Source organism: Vombatus ursinus, unplaced genomic scaffold (genome assembly GCF_900497805.2).
Source record: "Vombatus ursinus unplaced genomic scaffold, bare-nosed wombat genome assembly UNPS02009205.1, whole genome shotgun sequence".
NCBI classification, from domain to species: domain Eukaryota; kingdom Metazoa; phylum Chordata; class Mammalia; order Diprotodontia; family Vombatidae; genus Vombatus; species Vombatus ursinus.
Window position 1 is genome coordinate 42150952 of NW_020948983.1, and position 24448 is coordinate 42175399.

At 37.7% G+C, this 24448-nt stretch overlaps 1 protein-coding gene across 2 annotated transcripts in view; it reads right to left on the reverse strand.

The window, feature by feature from the left end:
- IGF1R (insulin like growth factor 1 receptor) overlaps window positions 1–24448 on the reverse strand; it is a 379535-nt gene that overhangs the window by 70867 nt on the left and 284220 nt on the right. For both annotated transcript variants that reach the window (XM_027851666.1, XM_027851668.1), the window contains one exon: window positions 5229–5541. In XM_027851666.1, the coding sequence (XP_027707467.1) occupies window positions 5229–5541 (313 nt within the window). The remainder of the gene's footprint in view (window positions 1–5228; window positions 5542–24448) is intronic.

A 24448-nucleotide genomic window follows, 5' to 3' on the forward strand; every position in this document is an offset into this window, starting at 1 on the left:
TCAGATATAAACATATCTGGGTACACAGATGTAAGTGTATGTGTGTGGGGGCATGTAGGGAGAAAGGGAAGGGGGGGAGGGAAGAATGAAGGCAGGGAGGGAGAGGGGAAGGGAAGGGAGAAGGAGAGAGAGGCAAAGAGAGATGGAGGGAAGGAGAGACAGAGAGGGAGAGGGAGAGAGGGAGCAAAAGAGGAAGGGGGGACAGGAAGAGAGGGAACAAGAGAGGGAGAAAAGGGGGGAGCGAGGGGAAGAAGAGAAAATCTATTTTTTCCCAGAGTTTCAGGCTTCTATTTCCACCAACATGTCCCATTAACACTGCAAATTGAACATACTCAAAACTGAGTATGTCCTCATCCCCTTTAAACTCATTAGGTGGACTCTCACTTTTCTATTTCTGATACTTTAAGGCACCCACTTTTGTCAAGTCCGTGTCATCTTTGGCATTTCTGTCCCCTATTACCACCAGAATGGAGTTTTCTATTATATTCTAAATTACTTTCTTGACAGCTAGATGGTGCACTGCACAGAGTACCAGGTCCAGAGTCAGGAAGCTCTGTCTGACCTTAGACACTTAACAACACCTACCTCCCAGGGTTGTTGTGAGGATCAAATGAGATAACTGTAAAATGCTTGGCAAATACCTGATACATAGTAATCATTATATAAATACTAGCTATTATTATTGTTATTGTTGGCTGCTGTTCTATTCTCTCCCCCTTCAATCTATTCTTCATATCCCATTACCCAAGTGATTTTCTAACTCCTTCCTTCCTAGCATTTCTCTACTTGATTATTCTATACTGAAAACTTTCAGCGGTTCTCCACCGTTTACTGAATAAATTATAAACTCCTGATCTTGGGCTTCAAGGTCCTCCATAATCTAACCTCAACTTTTCTAGAAAGGGCTCCGAACTTGGAGTCCAGTCCTTTAATCTCAGCTTTGCCATTTTACTAATTGCATCATGATGCACAAGTAACCATATCTCTGAACGTCTAAGACTGTGGTCAAGTGAGTAACATTAAAACCATTAAGTGCCAGGTAGATTTGGGCTGCTCTTATCATTAATGCTACCACCTTCTTTTGTGTATAATAGATTTTAGCAAACAAGGATTTCACTCAGTACAATCTTACTGCTAACCTTCTATTTCCATTCCTTTGTTCACACCGTCTCCCCTACCTAAGGTAGACTGTCTCCTAATTCCTGGTATTGAAGTATCTTTTTTCCTTCAAGGCCTACCTGGAGTTCCACTGCCTCCATGAAGCCTCTAAATGTTTCTCTTTAACAGCAGAAATTGATTTCCCCCTCCTCCAGTTTCTCAGAGCATTTTTTGGACTTCATCTTTGCACGGATAGCATTTTCTCTGAACTCAGTTATTTGTATATATGTTGTTTTCTCCCACTATAAACTCATAATATCCAAGTCATTGCTATGTGAAATAATTACTGTCATATTCACATTTATTTCTTGAATTCCTGGCATCTAGACAATGGACTTGTAAATAGAAAGCACTAAAATGCTGAATTGACTAGGAAAATTACTTCTACAAAATGAGGGGGCAAAATTAGTTAGACTGATGTAGACCCAGCTAAGACCTTTGATTTACCATAGTTGATACTGAGATATAAAAGAACAGTGCCTATTTCCAGATAAAATAAAGTCTATACTCTTAAGGCACGTGTACATTGTAGAATAATAAATAGGAGAGTCTTTTATATTAACGCTTTTAAATTTTTTCAAACTAACTTAAATGATACAGGTAAGCAAAATTATAAATTAAAACTCTTTTCAATAACTAAATTTTTCCTAGAGCCTTATTACATAATGCGCAATTAGGTAGCACTATGGACAGAATGTTGAATTTGGAGTTATGAGTTCTAATCCTGGATTAGATACCTTCTAACTGTGTGCTCTGATTAAGTCACATTATGCCTCAGTTTCCCCATCAGAAAAATTGGGTATAATAACAGCACCTACATCCCAGGGGTTTTCTGAGTTTCAAATATGTTAATATATATAAACTGCTTTGCAGATCTTAAAAGGATATATAAATGCTAATTATTCACATCATCACTATTATTACTGGCTATAATAATTAAAGTGAAGGCACAGGTATGGATTATAAATAGCACATCCATTCAATAATGTTTTCATAATTCAACATTTTTCTTTAATTTTTCCATATAACGTATGCGTACAATTCTTTGCATGTTGCCTCCCCCATTAGAACGTGAACTTCATGAGGTCAGGGACAGGTTTGGGCCTTTTTTTGTGTCCCTAGTGACCAACATACAGTTAATAAATGCTGGATGACAAACTAGATGAGCCAGAGTGATGCAGGACTGGGATATCCAGATAGCAATGAAAATGTAGGGCTTCTGTGCTAGTAAGAGATCAAAAATATTCTTGCCAAATGGTTAATAAAAAGTGTAAAACCACAAGGAGACATCAGGGAAAGAGAAAATGAGGTTCTTCCTGTAAGTGCATTCTTCCTCCTTCCTTTTTGTCAATCAATTAATCAATCAATCAACAAGCATTAAGTATCTCTTACAATACAGGCACTGTATTAGATGTTGGGAATATAAAGACAAAAGTAAAAGTTGCAGAAAATACACACACACACACACACACACACACACACAGCCCCCCCTGATAAAAACAAATGCAAGATAAATAGTGTGGCAGGAAATGAGCCTTGAAGGAAAATAGAGATTCTCAGAGTCATAGGTGAAGAGACAGTTTATTTCAGGTAGAGAGGACAGCCAGTATAATCTTTCAATAAATCACCACATATTTATTAAGCCCTTCCTGTATGCTAGGCTCTGGGGACACAGACAGCAAAGCAAAAACAGTCCCTACCCTCAAGGAGCTTACATTCTAATGGGGAAGATAGCATGCACATTTGTAGGTCACTCAAAATATATAAAAAGTAGGTATATGGTATCCTTGGAGGCAAAGACATTAGCAGCCAAGAGGCCCGGGAAAGGTTTTTCTACAGAGAATGATACTTGAGCTGAAGTTTAAAGAAAGCCAGAGATTTTAAAAGGCAGAGGTGAGAAAGGAAAGTATTCCATGTTTGAGGGTAGATGAGTGAGGTGAGAAGGTAAGGAGCCAGTGCAAAGATACAGAGAAGGAGATAGAGCACACTATGTCCAAAACAGTACATAGGCTACAATGGTTGACCTGCAGCGTGAATGAAGGGGAGTGATATGTAATAAAGCAGGACATGCAGCATGAGTCCAGGTTGTAAAGGGCTTTAAATGCCAAACAGAGAAGGGTATTTTGATCTAAAAGGAGTTTTCTGAATAAGGGAGTGACATGATCAGACCTGGACTTTAGGAAAATCATTACAGCAGCTGTGTAGACAGAATGGAAGGGGGAGAGATTTGAGGCAGGGAAACTTGCCTTCAACACACCTGGCAAGAGGTGATGAGGACTTGAACTAGCATCTGAATTGAGAGAAAGGTACAGATCCAAGATATGTGATAGGTGTAGAAAGGACAATATTTGCAAGTAATCTTGAGTGAAAGAAACTGAGGCTGACAACAAGGGTGGGGGTGGTGAGGAGAGACAAAGTACTACGCTTTGGACATGATGAATTTGAGATGGTTACAGGACATTCAGTCTGAAATGTCCAATAGGCACTGGCAATGTGGAATTATAGTTGTGGATAAGAGCTGGATATATGGATCTCACAGTCATCTGCATAGAGATAATTAATACCCTTTCCCATTTCCCCACCCCCAGAGCTAATAGAATCAATGAGTATGGAGGGAGAGAAAAGAGTGCCCAAGACACAGCCTTGCCATATACCTACAATTAAAAGTCATGATATAAAAGATAATCCAGCAAAAGAGATTGAAATGGAGCAGACAGGTAGGTGAGAAAAAAAGAGAACAGTGTCACAAAATTCCAAAGAGGAAGAAAATAATTCTTTTAAGTTTTCTACATAATTATTATATACTATGCATTTATGCTCATTTCATCAAATATGAAACAAAATTTTGTTTCTTTATAATCATAACTTAATATTTGTCATGTCTTTGGTTTTCACTAATTTATAGCTGCCGTGCCTTTGTTTTCTAAAATATTGTTGGATGTATCTCTGATTTATTTGATGCCATGTCCCTAGTTAAGAACATAATTCTCAATTAAAACATTTCTCCAGAAAATATGATCTGCTTTACAATGATCCATTTTATGGTGTAGTTTTCAGGAAACCACTGTTCCTGGAAAACAGTGAAATGCCTTTATTTAATTATATTAAAAATAAGCCTAAAAATCCTCTATTGGCATTATTTTACATTCTATTATTCCATTGAACACAGCGGCTTACCTGGGTCATAATGCTAAAGGAATCATTCTTCCACAACTAATTATAAAATTAAATGGAACTATTCTGTCTAGTTTAACAAAACAGTCATTTGCTTAAGGTAACATACTGCTCAGAACACAGAAACACACTGAAAACATGAGAAACAAGAACAAATCACAGAAACCAGAAATTTTTACGTTAAAACATTTTTATTTTAAAAGTGATCCAGCTAAACATTACTGCAGCTATTCTGGTCTTTATATGCAAATCTATGGTAATAGGGGTGACAGGGAAGCCCTATTTGTAAGCAATGGAAAATTGAACAAGCAAGGTTCCCTGGTACATAACAGGTGCTTAATAAATTCTTTTCATGGCTCCAATTCCAACTTTCAGAACTTTAACACCATGCCTCAGGCTCCTGCCTCACCCTAAGCATGTGGGGCCTCATTCTACAGCAACCATCCTCCACTGTAGTAGCCTTTTCACCCTGGACCGTCCCTCCATTCTGCTGGCCACCCTCTCCTAGTGATGAGTTCTTCCCATCTTAGAGAAGGATTCAGGTCAATCAACCTTCATCTCTCCTTTCTCATCATCCTACTCTTTTCAGCTCTCTTGTGTGTTTTGTCTTGCCTTAATAGAATCTAAGCGGCTTGAGGGCAGGGACTCTTTCTTTTTTTCCTTTTTTTTTTTTTTTTTGCCTATAGTTGTATCCCCAGTGCTTAGCACAGTGCCTGGTACATAGTAAGTGCCTAATAAATGCTTGTTGACTTGATTTGAAGAACTTTTCCCACCCTTTCTCCCAAGGAAATATTACAGAAATAAAGAGAGTATAGGAAAAGTCTTTGGCCCAGCTGAAAGCATAAGGGCTTCTGACTGCCAGCCGGCACACCTTGTTTTTACAGGCTATGACTTACCTTTGGCTCCCATTCCGTATGAACCCAGAGGGACACTCTTGCATGCACTCATCATTGTGAATCACAAACTTTTCATATTCGTTGGCTTCAGCACTGTGGACGCTGGCACAGAAATCTCTGTCAACACAACGCCAACCCTCAAACTTGTAAGTGTTAGGAGGACAGGTAGGCACACAAGTGCCCCCATAGTAGTAATGGCGGCAAGCCACACAGGCTGTGTCATTGTCTGGTGCACTACAGCTTCCTAAGCACTCTGGGTGGCAACACTGATTCTGGTCCGTGCAGGCCCGCTTTCCACATGAGCTAGGACACACTGAAAAGAAAAGAAGAGAACGGTTAAGTGCCTTTGAATGTTTTTTTTTAATAGTATGCAGAAGAACATATAAAGACTGATAACTCCAAGGGATCTGTAGGTGAGGCAGCAAGAGTTTCGGACAAGAAGTCTGCTGTCATGTTAAGTAGATCACAGGGCTGTCATTTCCCCTAAATTTCAGGGTAATATTAAATATGGTAATTTCCCTTCATAATAAAAAATAAATGGAAAGAAGCAAAAAGACTCATTCACTGAAAAAAAACCCCCAAACCCCACAAACAAGAACAAGGTAAAATATCCTATCAAGACATTGATATGTTACATTTAGATGTGCTGAAATGAATAGTTTTTCTTCCCAAATAGTAAGATTTCACTACTCTATATGTTAATAAAATCTCTTGAATCAACTCTTTTAGGAGCCTAGTAATTTTCGTACAGTGATGCTATGCATCAAAAAGTTTTACCCTCAAAAAGAAATAGGCAATTCCTATGTCCTATCAGTTGCTACATATTTACCTAATCACTGAGGATTTACTTAGTCATTTTGTTAGAGATGAGAAAGTAGGTCTTTTGTGTGCATGTTAAATGAAAATAAAACTTTTATTAAAGAAAAATTCACAAGTGATCTCCCACAAAACATGATTTGGTGTTTAGTTAAAAAACAATGTGATATATATGTATCTACACATATGTGTATTATATGTACATACATTCATGTATGTGTATGCACATACATATATGTATATGGCTTTATAGCTTGCTTGCCTGCTAGCAGGATGCAAATAGCTACAAAGTTAGACAGATATACAATCTGGCTTTCCTTATACATTTCCTAAATTTCATCTGAGCTAGAAAGACAGCGAGCAGCTGGGTAGGCCAGTGGATAGTGTGCCAGGCCCAGAGTCAGGAAAACTCATCTTTCTGAGTTCAAATGCGGCCTCAGACATTTACTAGCTGTGTGACCCTGGGCAAGTCACTTAACCCTGTTTGCCTCAGTTTTCCTCATCTATAAAATGAGCTGTAAAAAGCAACGGCACACCATGCCAGTATCTAGGCCAAGAAAAATCCAAATGGGGTCACAAAGAGTCAGACACAACTGAAAAATGACTAAACGACAACAACAGAAAGATGGTACAAAACTATCTCAATGCAAAACACTCACAGGGACATGTGTCCCAAAAAGTCTTGGTGCAGTTTTAAGCTTTAAGAGGCTACAATTATTAAGCTTTATTACCTTAAAACTGCACCAAGACTTCTGGGACATCCTGGCTATATTTATTCTTTACCTAAGCTGTGACTATAAAGTAATGTGAGATTTTATTGACTTGCTTATTATTTACAGAAAGGTAGCATGGTGTAGTGGATAAAGAAGCAGCATAGTGGCTAGAGACGGCCTTGGAGTCAGGAAGACCAGGATTCAATTCCAGCTTCTGCCATGATCCTAGGTAAGTCACTTAATTTCTCTGTGTCCCAAGCAACGATCAAACTATACATTGCAGAACAGGTGCAAAGTGTTCTGGAGTATTCAGAGTTTACTTACGGAGAGTTCCTTATATCAAATGAAATTATAGGTCTGGCAGAAAAACAAAACCTTATTTACAAACATGCCAGGACTTACACATTGCTAAATGAAAGTTTTTCCTTCCAAAGTAGTTACCTTTTGGAGGCCAGACATATACAGCAAAGATGCTGTCATTGTCCAAATCTTTTATAGAACTCCTTCCAGGGCTTCATTTTAAATGGAATCTCTAGTTGCAGACTATGGCCTTTTGAGGATGTATTTCCCCTCCAAATCCTTCAGAACAAAGTCCACTGAAAAAGTGGGGATCAAGCCGCATGATTCTCTTTAAGGTCAAAAGCAGAATGTGACTATAAATGAGCAAAGCTATAGTTCTCAAGGATTTGGCCTGTTACGTTTTTTTGTCCAACCCCTACTCTCACTATCTAAAGGGGAGGTTACAAATACACATGACACAATGAAAAATGTGAAAATGGAAAAGGAGACATTCAGAATGTTCACAGGAAGTGCAAGAAACCTAAGAAGGAAAAAAAAAAACACTTTTGGAGAATGAGGGAGGGAAGGGAAAGAAGCCGAGGACTGGAAAAAAGGACAACTAACTAAGTTGGGTCCTGGAAAGCAAGAAAACAGTTTCAAAAGGCAGAGACAGAAGAGGAGTCTGTTCCAAGCACAGAGGATGGGTTCCATAAGTGCAAGGAGGCAGGGGAGAGTAGGCTAAAATCTGGGACCATCGAGTAGTCCAGTATGGGTGGAATATGAATGGCACAATGGGTGAAATAGGTTGGAAGTTTGGAAGGCCTTGAATATCCAGAACTAAAGATGACTCAAGAGTCAAAGATGAGTTTATAAACTTAAGTGATTAGGAAGATGGTGGTAGGAAGAAATCAGAAGTTGAAAGAGAAGCAGATACTGTAGGGAAAAAAAAAGATGGGTTTATTTGTGCTTAACAGGTTTCTGGGATATTCAGGTAGAGCTGCCTAGCAGGCAGTTGGAAATTAAGTATAGGCACATTAACATGCGGCAAAATAATATGTCTTATGTGATTTAAGGTAAATAAAATTTTGGACTCTTGCATCTGCTTTACTATTAAGTTCTGTTCAAATGTAGAAGATCCATAAGATTTGTGAGAGAAAAAAAAAAATTCACGTATCCACTGTGTGTTCTTTGCCTCAGAAACTATTTTGAAGAGTAGCTTTACAGCCCAGAAAAAAAGTTGCATATAATGGAACCACTGACAGAACCTAGACAAAAGCAGTGGTAGGGAGGGCAAATACAATTAGCATGAGGTAGTTCTGTGGCAGCTTCTCATACAGGAATTTTAGTAAGCCATAAACCTGGTCATTAAGGAGCATGGTGCTTTCTAGAGACAGGCAAAATGGTTTCATCTTTAGATAAAATAATTCTTCTGAAAAAGGGCCTCAGGATGAGGAGACATTAAACTAGATGATATGATCTGTATGTAGTGGACTATTAAGAAGGGCTGGAGATGAGACTTAAGGAGAGAAAATGATCTTTATTAGGAGGCAAAATTACTAAACAGTAGGCTGCTGCAGAAGTAGGAAGTGATCATTATTTCTTTCTAAAGCTATAGTTTGAAGAAGAATCCAAAATGGGAGCATTGTAGAAGCCAGGATGACACAAAATCCTGGGGATAACCCCAATAGACCAGGGTAAACCATGTGTCTCATCTTAACGTATAAAATTATTATATTATTAGTGCTCAGCACCTATTAAGAGATTTTTTTGCGGGGGTGGGGGACCTAAGGCCAACATACCTCACCAACAATTGCCCCTTTTTAGGGATATCAAAACTTAAAATTTAATAAATACATTTCTAGTTCTAGCATTCTGTGAAGGGAAAAAAGGAAGGGAACACTCATTTCTTTTCCTTCAGAAATAAGGAGTGGGTGTACACCGAGTATATTCTCGGGGAGGAGAAGGGGGAAAACCTAGGAGAAAAAACTACCAGATTTGCTATAAGAATCTATAACTTTGAAGTATAACAATATAGAAATATGACACCTAGAGGAAATAAAAGTTGATTTGCAATTCCATAGCATTCAATGTAACCAAAAACCAAATCACAACAATGTAAATGTAAAGGACAGAAACAATTAAAAAAAAACCACACCTTAAAACAGAATACTATGCAATTATAATAACCAAGCTTGGCCCCAAAGAAGAGATTTGAAGAAGTATCTACCCATTCTTCTTTGCAAAGGTGGGGAAATACAGAGGTGGAATATTATATATGTCATATATGTTATATGTTATATATGTTATATATATTATATATATTCTGCTGAATTGTTTGTCTTTTTTTATTCTTTGTTATAAAAAATAGTTATCTCAAAGAAGGGGGAGGGATATATTAGGGAATGTGACTGAAGTAAAAACAAATGACAATAATACACATTTTTTAAAATTGTGAAGTTTTGTCTTATACCTATAATTTGACAAACAAGATAAAAGAAGGGGGAAAAAGGTCTCTGTTAGAGTGGCTACTAGAAGTTAGGCCCATTAATACAATGTTGGTGAATTTGTGAAGCGATAAAACCATTCTGAAACATACATTCCTCTTTGACCCAGAGATCTCAATATTAGGTATGTACCTCAAGGAGGTAAAAAATAGACAAAAGGGTCCTATATACACCAAAAGATTCATAGCAAGACTTTTTGTGGTAGCAAAGAACTGTAAAAAAGTAACTGCAGAGTAGTGACTATAAAGAAGTCAAAGAAACATGGGAAGGCTTATTATGAACAGATACGGACAGTCCTTTAAGCAGCACCAGGAAAACTATATACATAATGATGAATCTGGCCTCAAATGCTTACTAGCTGTGTAATCTTGGGCAAGTCATTTAACTTATGTTTGCCTCAGTTTCCTCATCTGTAAAATGGAGATAATAGCACCTACCTTGCAGTGTTACTGTGAGACTCAAATTATTTATTAGTTTTTATTATATAAATGCAAAGAATAATAAAATTAAACTGTAATTAAAATGAATAATTTTAGCCCTCAAAGAACTCAGAAATGTCACATTGTAGAGATGGGGAACTATGAGTATGGAATATTTCACATACTATCAGATTTTATTAAATTGAATTAAATTAAATTGATTAAATTGATTTTATTTTTTTATCATTATCTGTTAAAAGCAAAGGCTCACTGGTAGAGGAAAGGATATATTCAGACATATATATGACATAAAAACAAAAGCCACCTATAAAATATAAACAAAAACAACACAGCAAAATGTTAATATACATACTATATAAGTTGGTACACGTGAAACACTGATTTTACCGATAAGATCATTACTGATGCAACCAAATGCAGTTTGTTTTTCTCAGTCCTGATCCTCCTTGACCTTTCTATGGCATTTGAAACTGTTGATTACTTCTTATTCTTGAGAGTTTTTCCTTCCCTGTCTTCTAGGACAAAATTTCCCTGTGGTTTTCCTTCTACTTGTCTCACAGTTCATTCTCAGCCTACTTTAATGGTTCACTGTCCTGCCTCAGAAAATGTGTTTATCACCAAAGGCTCTTTCCTTGGTCCTCTTCTTTCTATATTCCATCCTTTGCTGACCTCTACAATCTACAACCATTACCTCTATTACAGACTACCAAATTTATATACTTAATCCTTTCTCTAAGCCCCAATCTTTTATCTGCAACTTTTGCTAATAATCTAGTCCTAAGAGATGTACCAAGGAACTTCAAGCCCAACAAATCTGAAACAGAAATTCTCATCTTCCTCTTCTCCCCACCACCCAAACCTGTCCCTCCTCCAAACTTGCCTATTTCTTCATAGGGTACCACCCTCTCCCCAGTTACCCAGACTTGAAATCTTAGAATTGAACTTCCCTTTCACCTCATTCCCCACCATCCAATCGACCTCCAAGTTCTGTCAGTTCTGTTGCTCTAATCATTCTCTTTTGCCTCCCCTTCACTAGTCAGAGCAATAGCAGCCTAATTCACGTCCACATGATTTGATCCTAACAGATCTTCCTACTTAACAGTTTTTCTCTTCTGTCATCCATTGTCTACTCATCTGCCAAAACAATCTTCCAAATATACAAGTCTGACCATGTCACTCTCTTAGTCCATTTTTATGAAGGGTGGAGCCCAGGCTTAGAGAGGTTAAATGACTTACCCATAGTCATAGAGTGATGTGTCAGACCTGGAAATAAACCCGTGTCTCCTGATTCTACTTCCAGCTCTCTTTCAATTATACCTCACAGTTTGTTTGCTGGATTCATTCTGGGGTACTTTTTTGTGGTATGTTTTCTAAACTCATATTCATAACCTTTTTAACTTTAAAAAACAACTTTATGTAACATGCTACAAATGCTACACTTGGAAGAGGGGAGAGATTATAGAAACTTTCACAAGAGTGGAAAAAAGACAAGAGAATATTATAAAAATACTGATCACACATCATTTATAAAATACACCACACTACTTTATTTCCTTTTCAATTATTTAAATAAATTACAAAAAATATATGTAATTTTAGGCTAAGGGGGGATGTTTTCACCCGCAAGTAAAATGTTATTCTAGATAAGAGGGCACTCTTTTCTGGCATCACGCATTGTCTAATTCACTTGGGTATTTATACAAAGTTCCACTTCCCATATCTGCATCATAGAATCAGAATATGCAACACTCTAGACCATCTTCCAGGACTGCTGCCCTATAAGAGAAAAGACTTGGGGACATGAGAGAGCATCGAAGGAAAATCCAGTTGTTTTACTGACAAACTGGAACTTCTCCAGTTTTAAAGTGAAAAGCATTGACCTTGAAGGAGCTAGAGAGGATAGAGAGAGCTTCTGTAGAACATTACAGAATATATACTACATGTTTTTAAAGGTAATAACTGTGGAGAGCATTCTTTCACACAGTACAGCGAGAACAAGATTAAAGTATTTCCTAATGCCACATTCAACAAATCTTGTTACAACTTTAAAATCAAAAGTCAAGTGTTAGTTTGAGTACATTCCCCCTTGGAATTTACATATTGTGCAAAATTATTCAAGATAATTCAAATGGATCTGTGATTTCATTGACATGAATATTCCTTCAACAATGTGGATCATAACCCATCCCAAGCCTGCTCATCCTCTGCAACTTCATTCCTCTTCAGGCTCCACTTCTGACTCTCTGGATTTTCTCTGCCAGGTCCTCTACCTGACTCTCTCCCACTGCAGCTGTAAGTCTTCTTCCAAGAGTATGTAAGCTCCTTGAGGGCAGGGGCTGCCTTTCCTTCAGCTGGTATTTGTGTTCTCAGAGTTTAACTGCAGAGCTTAAAAGCACTCAATAAATATTTACAGCTCTGACTTATTGACTTACAACTCTTGATCACTGTCCTCCCAGAAGTTTGCCTCAGGATATGAATCCAAGGGTCTCGTGACCTTTCTCACTTTCCCCAGACATCAATTAATCCTCAATCAATAAACACTGGTTAAGCACCTACTATACAATCAGGTACTGTGCAAAGGGGATCCAAAAAGAGGCAAAAGATAGTCCCTGCCCTCAGGGAGCTTACAATTGAAAGGCTGACATAACATGTAAATAAATATATATAAAGCAAGCTAGATACAGGAAAAAAAGAAATAATTAACAGAGGGAAGGAACTAGAATTAAGAGGAATTAGGGAAGGCTTCTAGCATAAAATGAGATTTTAGTTGAGATTTAAAGGAAGCCAAGAGTAAGAGGGAAGGAGAGAGAGTTCCAGGCATGGTGGACAGCCAGAGAGAATTCCCAGAGCCAAGAGATGGAATGTCTTGTTCCTGGGAACAGCCAGGAGGAAGGATCAAAGAGTACGTTTCTGGGAATAAGGTGAAAGAAGACTGGAAAAATAGGAAGGGCCTCTGCTGTGGAGACTTTGATAAGAGCAAAGCACACAGCTTATCCAGGAGGTATCTATCCTTTGCTCTCCCTGACTAGCCCATCTTTTTCTGTCATGCATTTCCTTGATTGTTATCACTTATGCTAATTCTTTTTCATAGGCCCTTTACCCTAGTTATTAACAGGCCCTCATTTGTTACGTGCCAAAGATTGCTCATATCTTCCATGAACCTCTTCATTGCCATCTGAGCTAATATACAATTTTAATTTTATGACAACCATGGTGTTTCAAGCTTGGTCAAGAAAACAAGTCTCCTGCTCCTTAAGAAAGGTCAGGGTCCACAGGTGTGGAGCACTACATATAACATCAGATTTTTTTTTTTTTGGATGTGTTGATTGGTTTTGCTGATTCTCTCATTCATTCTCTCTCTCTCTCTCAAAATTATTTGTTATAAGAGATAGTTTTCTGGGATGGGAGAGGAAGAAATCTAGGTGATATAAAAACAAGATATCAATAAAATTCTGTTTAAAAAAATGGCTATAGTGTTTCATGTGTTGCAATCACACAGCACTAATAAATAACTGGTATTACAAAGAGGGGCCTTTGCTTCTGAGAAAAATTTGGGGTCATTAAAAAAAGCCTCTGAACTTCCTGAAAGGAATCCAACCCAGTCATTGTCTCCTGTTTAAGTCTGGGCCCAACTTATCTATGTCTATACTACGTCCAAAATACGAATCCTTACAGGGGGGTAGAACTCATCCTATTGCATGTCATGATTTAAATGTCATTTTTTAAAAAAATCTATTTGGTTTTCCCTCTGTGGATGGTAGACTAAACTCTTTTGAGTTCCTATGGATCTTTTCCAAGAGAATCTGGAATGTTTCAGGGTTTGATTCAACCAGCAAGATGTCTTGTTATAGCAAAAAATCTTAATTACTATAAAGCTAAAAGCAAGAATAAAAATGAGATGATGCCATGTGCAAATAAGACTATTTCATCTTGACCTAAACAAGCTATTTATTGACGATTTTTTTTAAAAAAAGGAATATAATGGAAAAAAGGACATAGATTATAAGTTTTTCATACAAAAGTTTGACCAGGGGAAATCAAGCTGTTACAACGAGGAGATTAAAAGAGCCTAAAAAGTTCCTTAGTCAGCAAATATCTAATTTATTTGCCAAGTAGAAATATATGGCAGCCAAGGAAATCAATTGTTTAAAATACAAACTTACTTGTAAAATTTTGTGGAAGGTCTTGCTTCCTCTCTTTATAATGTCACTTGGCACTCTCTTCTCCTTAAGTGATAATTGCCTGCCCATAGCAGTGAGAATATAAGCTGGTTTAAGTGAAACTGAGACTGCATTAATTCCTTAACTACTTCATCTGCTTTCTTTTCAGCAAAGTTTACCAAACAGTGATCCTGGGATGGATGTCCCTAACTTTAGTGGCTATCCTGTGAGCTCAGAGTTACCGAATGAATGATGACATACTATAACCGTTTTTTTTTTTTTTAAATAGGGTTTTATTGGTATCTTGTTTTTACATAAACTAGATTTCCCCCTCCACCTGTCCTCCTCTCCCATCCCAGAAAAACATAACAATTCCACTTGTTTCCCAGTGGAAGGTAGTTCCTGTAGCTACAGGGGGAGATACTGACTTCCAGGAAGATGAGTCATGAATGCCTGTTTGATCAGAAAATGTGAACTTTGAATTCTTCAGTGAAGACAGATCTTAGTTGAAAATGAAATGCCTGCTCAGCAGCCCCATGGAGTATTTCAGCTTTTAAGTATCAACTTCTAAGGACAATATATGATCTGGTTCACATTTAAATACTTGTGAATATGTGCTTATGAGTCTTTTTAAAAGTTTTAAACATGTCTTTTGTAGTGGAAGAAATAAATAGCCGTCTTATTGAGAAGGAAGATGGAAGATGAAGATGATTGTGGAGTGGAGGTTAATATCAGTTTAAAGAAAACTTGGTGAAAAACTCAACAAAGCTAAGATATTTAAGGATGAAAATGGAAAAGGGTGATAACAAACAGAAGAAAAATGGAAAAAATCTGCAGAGGGTTTTATAGTTGACCTTCCAAAATGAACATATTTTGTAAATTACTTTTTTAAAAAATCTTTTTTTGAAGTCTCATAAATATAAATGGCGTCAAATAGCTAAAAATATTGAAATCGTTATAACAGCTCCCTTCTCAATGATCTCAAACTAACTGGAGAGAAAAAAAAGGAAGGGGACCACTCTCAGTCCTGGAAATTTGACTCACAGTATTCCTGGCCATTTTCCTCAAGACAGAGCCATTCAGGAGTAGGGAGGCTGTTATATATACATACATGTGTGTGTGTGTGTGTGTGTGTCTGTGTGTCTGTGTGTCTGTGTGTACACATTACCATCACTTGTCTGTACAGCTACAACTTTAAAAGTATACACCTTTATCTTCAGGACATCATGACTTCAGAGAACTCTAGAGTTGTAACAATCAGGTGAATAAACATCAAGCCACATGGAGCAAAAACACAGCCAGTAGAAGAGGAACATTTCTGGCAAACCTGTGAGTCAACCTCTGCCAGCAATGGCACGGTGCCAGTTAAACTTGGGCAAGCTAGAGGTTACAAAGCGTGGGATAACTATTTTTTAAGGATGTTCTCTTCCTTGTAAAATGTTATTCAATCCTTTCTTTCTTTCCTTTCTCATACACACTTTTTACCACTACCACCCTGAATCACTTTTTTTAAGGCCATCCATCAAGTGAATGAGAGAAGTGAAGAAAAAAAAATTGCTGCACTCATGGAGAGAGAAAGTATTTCAATCTATCCAATTACTGTGGCATTGTCTAAATAAATCCATGAAAAAGGAAAAGCAGGCTATCTGGCTAACTCACTATACATTATACAAATAAAATAAAACTGCTAAAATTACTTGAAAAAAATTTTAACTAGAGCAGAAACCTCTCTAAAGAGAAATGTTATTTCTCTGATTTGCCAGAGGAAGAGCTAAAGGGAAATCCCACAAAGCCCTTACCCAGAAATCCCACTTCCAGTAATTCAGTCAGAGCTGAAAACAACTTCCAATTAAGCTTGTAAATAGATAGATGTGTTCATTATATTGAAACAGTCATTCATTCCAAAACCACCATTGCTCCGCGTGCCTTACCAAAATCTACGGCAACAACAAACATTACCCACATCCCTCACTAACTCATCCCTCAACTCCATCAAAACAAAACAAAACAAAACAAAAATTCCAATATCCACACTAGTAGCCAAAAAGAAGATAAGTCTTAGGAGAAGTCTGAAGAGAAGAGAAGCGCTGAGAGACTAGGTTACCAAAAATCCTGGCTTCCCTGTTTTTGGATAGATAATTCAAGTAAGTTTTTTGTTTTGTTTTGTTTTGTTTTTTTTTAGCACAAATGAATTTTGTCCCCTCAATGTATGTGGCAATTAGAAAGAGGTGGTATTAGACTGTCATTGTTCATACAAGATGGGTTGGTAAGAAATAATATCAAACAACCAATCAACAAGTGTTTGTTAAATGCCTGTGATGTGCCCATCACTGGGCAAGGTGCTGGGAATACAAAGCTAAAAATGAAACAGTCCCTGACTTCGAGAAGCTTGCTCTCATCTGGGGGACACAAGACATACAGATACAGAAAGACATACAAAATAAATCTAAGGCAATTAGTGGGGAGAGACTCTAGCAGCTGGCGTAGGACGGAGATCTGGAAAGGCCTTGAGACATCTGAATATTATGTGAGTTAATAGACTTTATTCAACACAAAGTCAGACATAAAGTTTTCTCTTACATTTCGCCCTCTAAACTTCCCTTTTGTATTTAGCAATTTGTAACTATAGCCACTGAAAGGAACCGCAGGGGCAGCTAGGTGGCACAGTGGATAAAGCACTGGCCCTGGAGTCAGGAGGACCTGAGTTCAAATTTGATCTCAGACACATGATACTCACTAGCTGTGTGACCCTGGGCAAGTCACTTAACCCCGACTGCCTTGCCAAGGGAAAAAAAAGGAACCACAGAAGTAAAATTTGAAGCAAACAAAAGGCCAGGAGAGGTTGCTGGCCCAGACTTAGTCAATCAGAGAACACCTTTATTACTCATCAACTCAGCCAGGGTCAAAGAACTAAACTGCTGCCTAATTTTCTAATTCTTTGCACATAAATATTTGCCTGTTCCCTAATATTTTACAGCAACTTTTTGTTACAAATCACTTCAAAAAGTATGTAATCCACATAGAGGCTACAGAAGGTGGCTACGGTTACTAGGTAGATGTCAATTAGGCTACAGGAAATCTTCTATTTTTGAAATCACTTTATCCTATACAGGGACTAAGAGAATTAGAAGGCAGCTTGGAGGTCATCTAGCCCAATTCTTACCTAATACAGGAAGACCCCTATAATACAGTTGACAAAAAGTCATCTAACCTCTCCTGGAACACTTGAAGTAACAGAGAACGCCACCCCTTCGAAAGGCAGTGCCTTTCATTGAAGGACAATTCTTGCTGTTATGAAGTTCTTCCTTATATTAAGTAAAAATGTGCTCCCTTACAAATTCCTCCTATAGGTTCTCTCTCTTCCCATTAAAGTTGAATTCTGGGTCTATGCGAGGGTTAACAAGAAGAGATTGACTCTCCCCTAAATTTTCTCTTGTTAAATCCAATTCTCTGTCCAAAAATGTACTGAATATCTATTATATGTAATTAATTGATCTAAACCTGATGGGAATATGAAAACGCATAAGACAAAGTCCTTGCCCTGAAGAAGCTATAAGCTAGTACACCTGCATAACATGAGGGAGGGAGGGAGGAAGGAAGGCATGAAGGCAGGAAATACAAAGAAAGAAAGAAAGAAAGAGAGGAGAGAAGGAGAGAAGGAGGGAGGGAGGAGAGAACATTTATTTAGCATCTGCTATGTGCTAAGCACTATTCTAAGTGCATTATAAATTTTATCTCATATGATCATCACGACAACCCTGGGAGGTAGGTGCTATTATTATCCCCATTTTACAGATGAGGAAACTGCGGCAGACAGAAGTTGACTTCCCTAAGGTTACAACTAGTAAGTATCTGAGGCTGCATGTGAACTGAGGTCTTACAAACACTTTATCCATTGTGCCACTTAGCTGCCTTTGGATATCTATATCTATATATTTGTATCTTTATCTATTAGACACATACATATAAATGTTATTATATATTATATAAATATATATATATAATTATATAAATATATATATACACACTTAAATTGGAAGTACAGAGGAAAGTTATTAAATGCTAGAGGTCAAAGGAAGGAAAAAAATCTTTTCTGGATTAGGACTTCAGTGTAAATACATGGAAAAGATGGCCTTTAAATTGGGGGTTAGGATTTCAATTGGTACAAAGGTGGAAGACATTCAAATACATGGGACAGTGCAAACAAAAGCAAAATAGGATGAATTCATAGAACAAAAAATATCTAATTTGGTTGGAGCCTAGAGCACATGAAAAGGCGTGTGAATGCCATACTCTTCATCATCCTCCTGAGTCTTCCTCTGGCTATCTTCGAGTTTGTCAAGGTTCCTCCACAGATGCCATACCCAGTGCTAAATATGATTATTTCACATGTAAAACTATTCCCCAACTTTGATCTGGACACTCTCGATGAAGGCTCTGTATTTGACTTACTTTAAGTTGGTGAACCTAAGAACCCTGTGGCCTTTTCCCCAAGACCTTCTGTTAAAATCAAGTTTCTATCATCCTATACTTACCTAATTTTTAAAAATCAAAATGAAATGCTTTAGATTAATTTCTCTTGGTTAAATTTGATCATGATATCCCTATCTTATACTCTACAGCTTGCCTTTGCTGTGTAAAGGTAAAAAAGATATCAGATTTCCTCATTTCAAAAAAAGAGTGTGTTCTACGTGTTTAGGAAGATTTCAAAGACAAAAATCCACTGCCATGAGCCAAATAAATTTGATAGATGTTGGCATGTTGATCCTCCTGACCAGCATACTCTATAGCTCTGAACCACAAGACCACATTAAGCCCCACAGTTATGATGGGTGTTGGGCTTCCAGGCTGCATTAAGGAGATGACGTATGCCCAGTAAGCCTCTTTTATTTCATTACACTAGCTAAAGTACTCAAGAACACTTCTATAGCACAAGTCTACAGGGTTGATTCATCACTAGGATTATCAGCAAGCGACACACAGTCATTGCTAAAATGAAAAAGAAACTCATCTCATATGTGGCACTTAGCTACAGCCCATTTCTAAGGGTCAAACGTAACTATACAAAAAATGTTAAGCTGTCAGTAAACCAGACCAGCATGGGGTAGAGCTGCTCACTTTCCCGAAAAACATGTTACACCCAATGACCACCTAGGTACAAACAAGCCTTATTAATGAAAGCAGGCAACATGAGTTTTATTCTCTTTGAAAATAGTTTATATGGCTCAGTAAGACCCAAAATTGGCTTTGCTAAAGCTGGCATTTGAATGAAAGGAAAAAACCTAGTCTATTCTGTGCCTTTCCTATGGCATGAATTTAGCACATAAACAAATATAATTGAGGCACATATATACACAAGGGCCCAACAAATTCCAAGTAGCTTCTAGGTCTACTTCACAAGATAAACAAATAGGTTCAAAATAACATTTCCTATTTGCTGCTGCATGAATCTGGAAACATTGCATTCACAAGTTCAGCAATATTTCCTTCTACAGGAAGGAAAGCAGAAGGAAGGAAGCAGAAATTTGGCACAAGACCGGAAAGAAAAGGGGTAAAATCCAAGAGGGAAAGGAAAGAAAAACCCACTTACAATGTGTCATTGCTTCCACCAAAGACTTCTGGAACTGTTAACAAAAAACTATTAGCTATTTAACTGTGTTTAACAACACAGAACCATTACTAGAAAGGCACAACCCAACAAATTAAGGAACACTAGGAATGAACTGGAGGCAAAGGGTAAATCCAATGTGTCCTCATGCACATGCTAAGAATGAGTGTTCTATTCTTGCTCATTTTCCCCTTCCCTTTAAAAATTCTGTCTTGCAAGTGCTATATGTGGTTTAAAAACAAACAAACAAAAAACAGGAAATTCCTTCCGTACCATTATAGGTAACCTTGAAGCTTATGCTAGCAAAGCACAAGCTCTGGTGAATCTGAAGAAGCTAGAAAGGTTTTGAGTACAGGCCTTTGGGTAGATGCTATGTCCCTTCATCCAAGACCCAGACTGTTTGGAGACACATGGCCAGAAGTTTGGCAAGGTCATGAATCTCCCAAGACATAGAAGGTTTATGATAAGCAGTGGTTCACATGGATTTTTGCCAATTAAATCACAGATCCCCAAATTATCAAAGAAGATACTGGCACGTGTAGCACATAAATCAGTCTTGTCATTGTTCAGTCATGTCCAACTCTTTGTGACCCCATCAGGGGTTTTCTTGGCAAAGATACTGGAGTGTTTTGCCATTTCCTTCTCCAGTTTATTTTACATATGAGGAAACTAAAGGAAATAGGGTTAAGTGTCCAGGGTCACACACCTGGTAAGTGTCTGAGGCCAAATTTGAACTCAGGAAGATGAGTCTTTCTGATTCCAAACCACCGAGCTGCCCATAAATCAGATAGTGACAAAAATATTCAGATCATAAGATCATAAATATTATAGATCATAAGTCATATTACAGATTTATCATAAATGAAAAAAAAAAGAACTCAATAACTTCATCAAATTAGCCTAATTCACAGAGCTCTTCTGATTTGAGGAAAGTATAACAGAATTTTGATCTGTTAAGAAAAGGGCATCAGCTTTGTAACATGGACTTGCTTTTAGTTCTAGCATGCCAACCATCCTGCTGAAGGAGAGCAACACATCCCAACAAAGTTCACATAAAAGTTTGGCCCACAAAATTAGCTTGTTCTGAACTGCAGCATGAGACTTCTTGGGATGGAAATAAGGGACAATGGAAGGAACAAAGTAAATACCCCAACCTTCAACTCCCAAGATATTTTTTATGGAAAAGAACATTTCCCACAGCAAAAATAAACTTAGTATTTTATCTAACAGTTTTACCTAAACCACATTTTTAATGGGAAAGTAGGTGTGGTTGAGATGAATCAATGAACAAGCATTTATGATGTACCTGCTATGTGTCAGGCATTCTGCTCCACACAGGGATGGTGAAGATGAAAATGAAAGAATCCTTGATTTCATTCCCTAGAGGGTGGGCGGTATATACATACAAAGGTGCATACAAAATACATATGAGGAATATAATGATCAGGAGCAGCGACACTAGAACTAAGCTTCTGCAGTATGTAGGAAGGAGGTGGAGGTGAGGGGAACACCTATTCTAGGTACGAGGGAAAGGAAGCCTGGGCAACAATATGGAGAAGAGAACCAGAATACTCAGAATGTTCTGTATGAGGAAAAAGGTCAGTTTGGCTGGACAGAGGAGTGCAAGATAGGGAATATGGTATAATAAGGCTAGAAAGCAGAGGGTTTTTTTTTTATTTGTTTGTTTGTTTGTTTTTAGGCAATTGGGGTTATGTGACTTGCCTAGGGTCACACAGCTAGTAAGTGTCAAGTGTCTGGTCTGAGGTCCTCCTGACTTCAGGGCCAGTGTTCTATCCACTGCACCACCTAGCTGCCCCTTAAAGCAGAGTTTTAATTAATGAAATGAAAGGTGGCTTTTGCTAACTACCTAATTCAGTGACTTTGTCTAAGTCACGAAATCTACATACATTTGTCATCTCTCCCTTAGTCTCTCCGACCCTCACCTGCAAAATGAGGGAGGTTGGGCTAAGGGGCTACTGAGGTCTCTTCCAGCTTTAGGATTCTGGGATCTCTCCTGCTTCTTCATAGGGAAGTTGGCAAAGCTAGGTGTCTGCTGTGAGGTCATCAGAGGCGTAAAAGGTTCTTTACCACCCAAGCAGAAAGGGAGAAAGGACAAATGAAGAACCAGTGATTTTATTTATCATGCAATTATCTTCCTCAATGCTATGAGTAAGTTTATGTTCTGGCTCTGGTTCTAAAGCATCTACTTGCATTGACATGAATATATAAACATACGAATAATTAATCCTGCCTATTGCAAATGCTTAAATGGAGAGGGTGGAAAAAATCTTTTTCACACACTAAAAAAAAAATTATACAGAGTTATTTTAAATTCAGAACTGTTTGTATATTCCTTATAAGTTTATAAAACTCACACTGTCCCTCCATGACTAACATAAGTGGAATTGAGAGAGTATTCTATATTTATAACTTGTCTGGTTGCTCATGCTTATGGCCCGATTTCCACTCTCTGTTACTGTACACAGAGCTATGTGAGGTATTGTGGGTTCCCAAACTTCACTGATTTCCTAACAAGGCAGGCCTGTGTCCCGGAGGAACAAACTGGGGGCTGTTCAGCCCAAGTGGAGGCCAAACTCAGAGGGAGAGGCCCCAAACTTTGTGGTTTTGGCAGCACCTCTTAAAACTGGTGTTAGGGACCATTTCTGGGCAATTACATGCCTAACTGGTGGTGTTGGACTGAGTATCAATGCTACTGATACATCGTCTACTGTACATACCCATTAAAAGCCCAATGTTACACAGCTGTTGCTACACGCTTCACGTTTTCATATTTATTTTAGTAGAAGTTGCTAGTCCAAGAGGTGCAATGCTTCAATTAACTAGCTTTTCTGGTGAACGAATTTTTAAAAACAACAATATACACATAAACATACCACTCTCAACAACTGTCATTTACATAAAAATACTTTAAATACGTAACTGAACACAGCCACTCAAAGAGGGTGTAAATTACTATTATTTAGGAGCAGGAAAAAAAAAAAAGGATTTTTTCAATACCAAAAAAAAAAAAATCAATGTCTTCTAAACCATTGAGACTGAGAACAAAGGATCTGAGGGTTTCTGATTATTTATCAATATCCATCTTCTGTAGGAGGCTATTCCTGGTTCCTTCCTCTTTTCTTCTATGCTCAACTGTTAGTGCCTTCTCCTTATGACTACACCCACCATCACTGTTATCACCCTTGTTTGTTTACAAGTTAACTTCCACCTTAAGAATGTAAACTCAGGTCAGGATAGGGATTGTCTTTACCTTCTCTTTACAAAGGAGTGGCACAAGGTAAATGCTTAATAAGTGTTTTTTAATTGATTGCCACGTGGAAGTGTTAATATGCTCACATGTGCACATATTACTATATGCAGACTGCTTTTAATCAACAATAATAGAATTTACAAGTCTGCTTTCTTCTTATTACCTTGGAATTTCATCTGTTTACTCCAGCATTGGCTATTACTGAAAACATTATCAGAATTACTTTTTTTTCCCACAACTAGTTAATGATTTATAAATATGGTTCTTATTCTATAAGAAAGAGGTACTTCTTATAAAACCACTATTGGGGCTTTAAGAGCATTGTTCTTAGACTATTGGGGTGAAGAAATAAACAAAAGTAAGCAATTCTACAATTCTGTGTTGGAAATATATTACAAGGTCAGCCTGATACAAACTTAGTCTCCCCTAGGGTCCCTTCCTAATCCAATCCTAAATAACAAATATCCATTTAAATAAAAAGACATTTGTGAATTATCTTTAAAAACAAACAAACCCTTTAATGTACTACTAGAATGAGAGGCAGCAAGACGTGATGGGAAAAGAGCCAGATTCTGAGTCAGGAAAACATGAGTTCAAGCCTGGCCTTTGACATGTTATCAGTTGTATGACCCTAGGGAAACTCACTTAACCCCTTGGTGCCCCAGGCAATTCTCTCAAACTCAGTTACAAACAGGTGCTGATCTACATAGAGTTTCCCCAGTGGAGAATTCTCTAAAGTCATGAAATCAGGGATTGGGTCCAAAAAGAAATCTTTTCTAGGGGTATTTGATATAGACCAACTTTTCTCAGTACCCAACTCTTCTCACACTTTTAGTCTCCCTTTTTCTTTTCTTCTATATATTCTTCCATAAAAGGCTTATTCAGATGCTGAGGCAGCTAGGTCATGCAGTGGTTAAAGCAATAGGGAGTGGACGCAGAAAGGCCTGAATTCAAATACAGCCACAGACACTTACTAGTTGTGTGACCGTGGGCAAGTCACTTAACCTCTGATTGACTCAGTTTCCTCATCCTTAAAATGGAGCTAATGATAGCATTTACTCCCCAGCATTGTTGTGAAAATAACTGTAAAGCATTCAACACAGTTTGTGGCATATAGTAGACACTATATAAATGTTGAATATTATTATTGTTCAGGGCAGCTAGGTGGTGCAGTTGATAGAGTTGTGAGCTTAGAGTCAGGAAGACTCATCTTTATGAGTTCAAATCTGGCCTTAGACATTTCCTAGCTGTGTAACCCTGGACAATTCACTTAACTTTGTTTGTGTCAGTTTCCCCAACTATAAAATGAGCCAGAGAAAGAATTGGCAAACCACTCCAATGTCTTGGCCAAGAAAATCCCAAATGGTGTCACAAAGAGTTGGACATGACTGAAAATGGCAGAACAAATTATTATTATTATTATTATGAG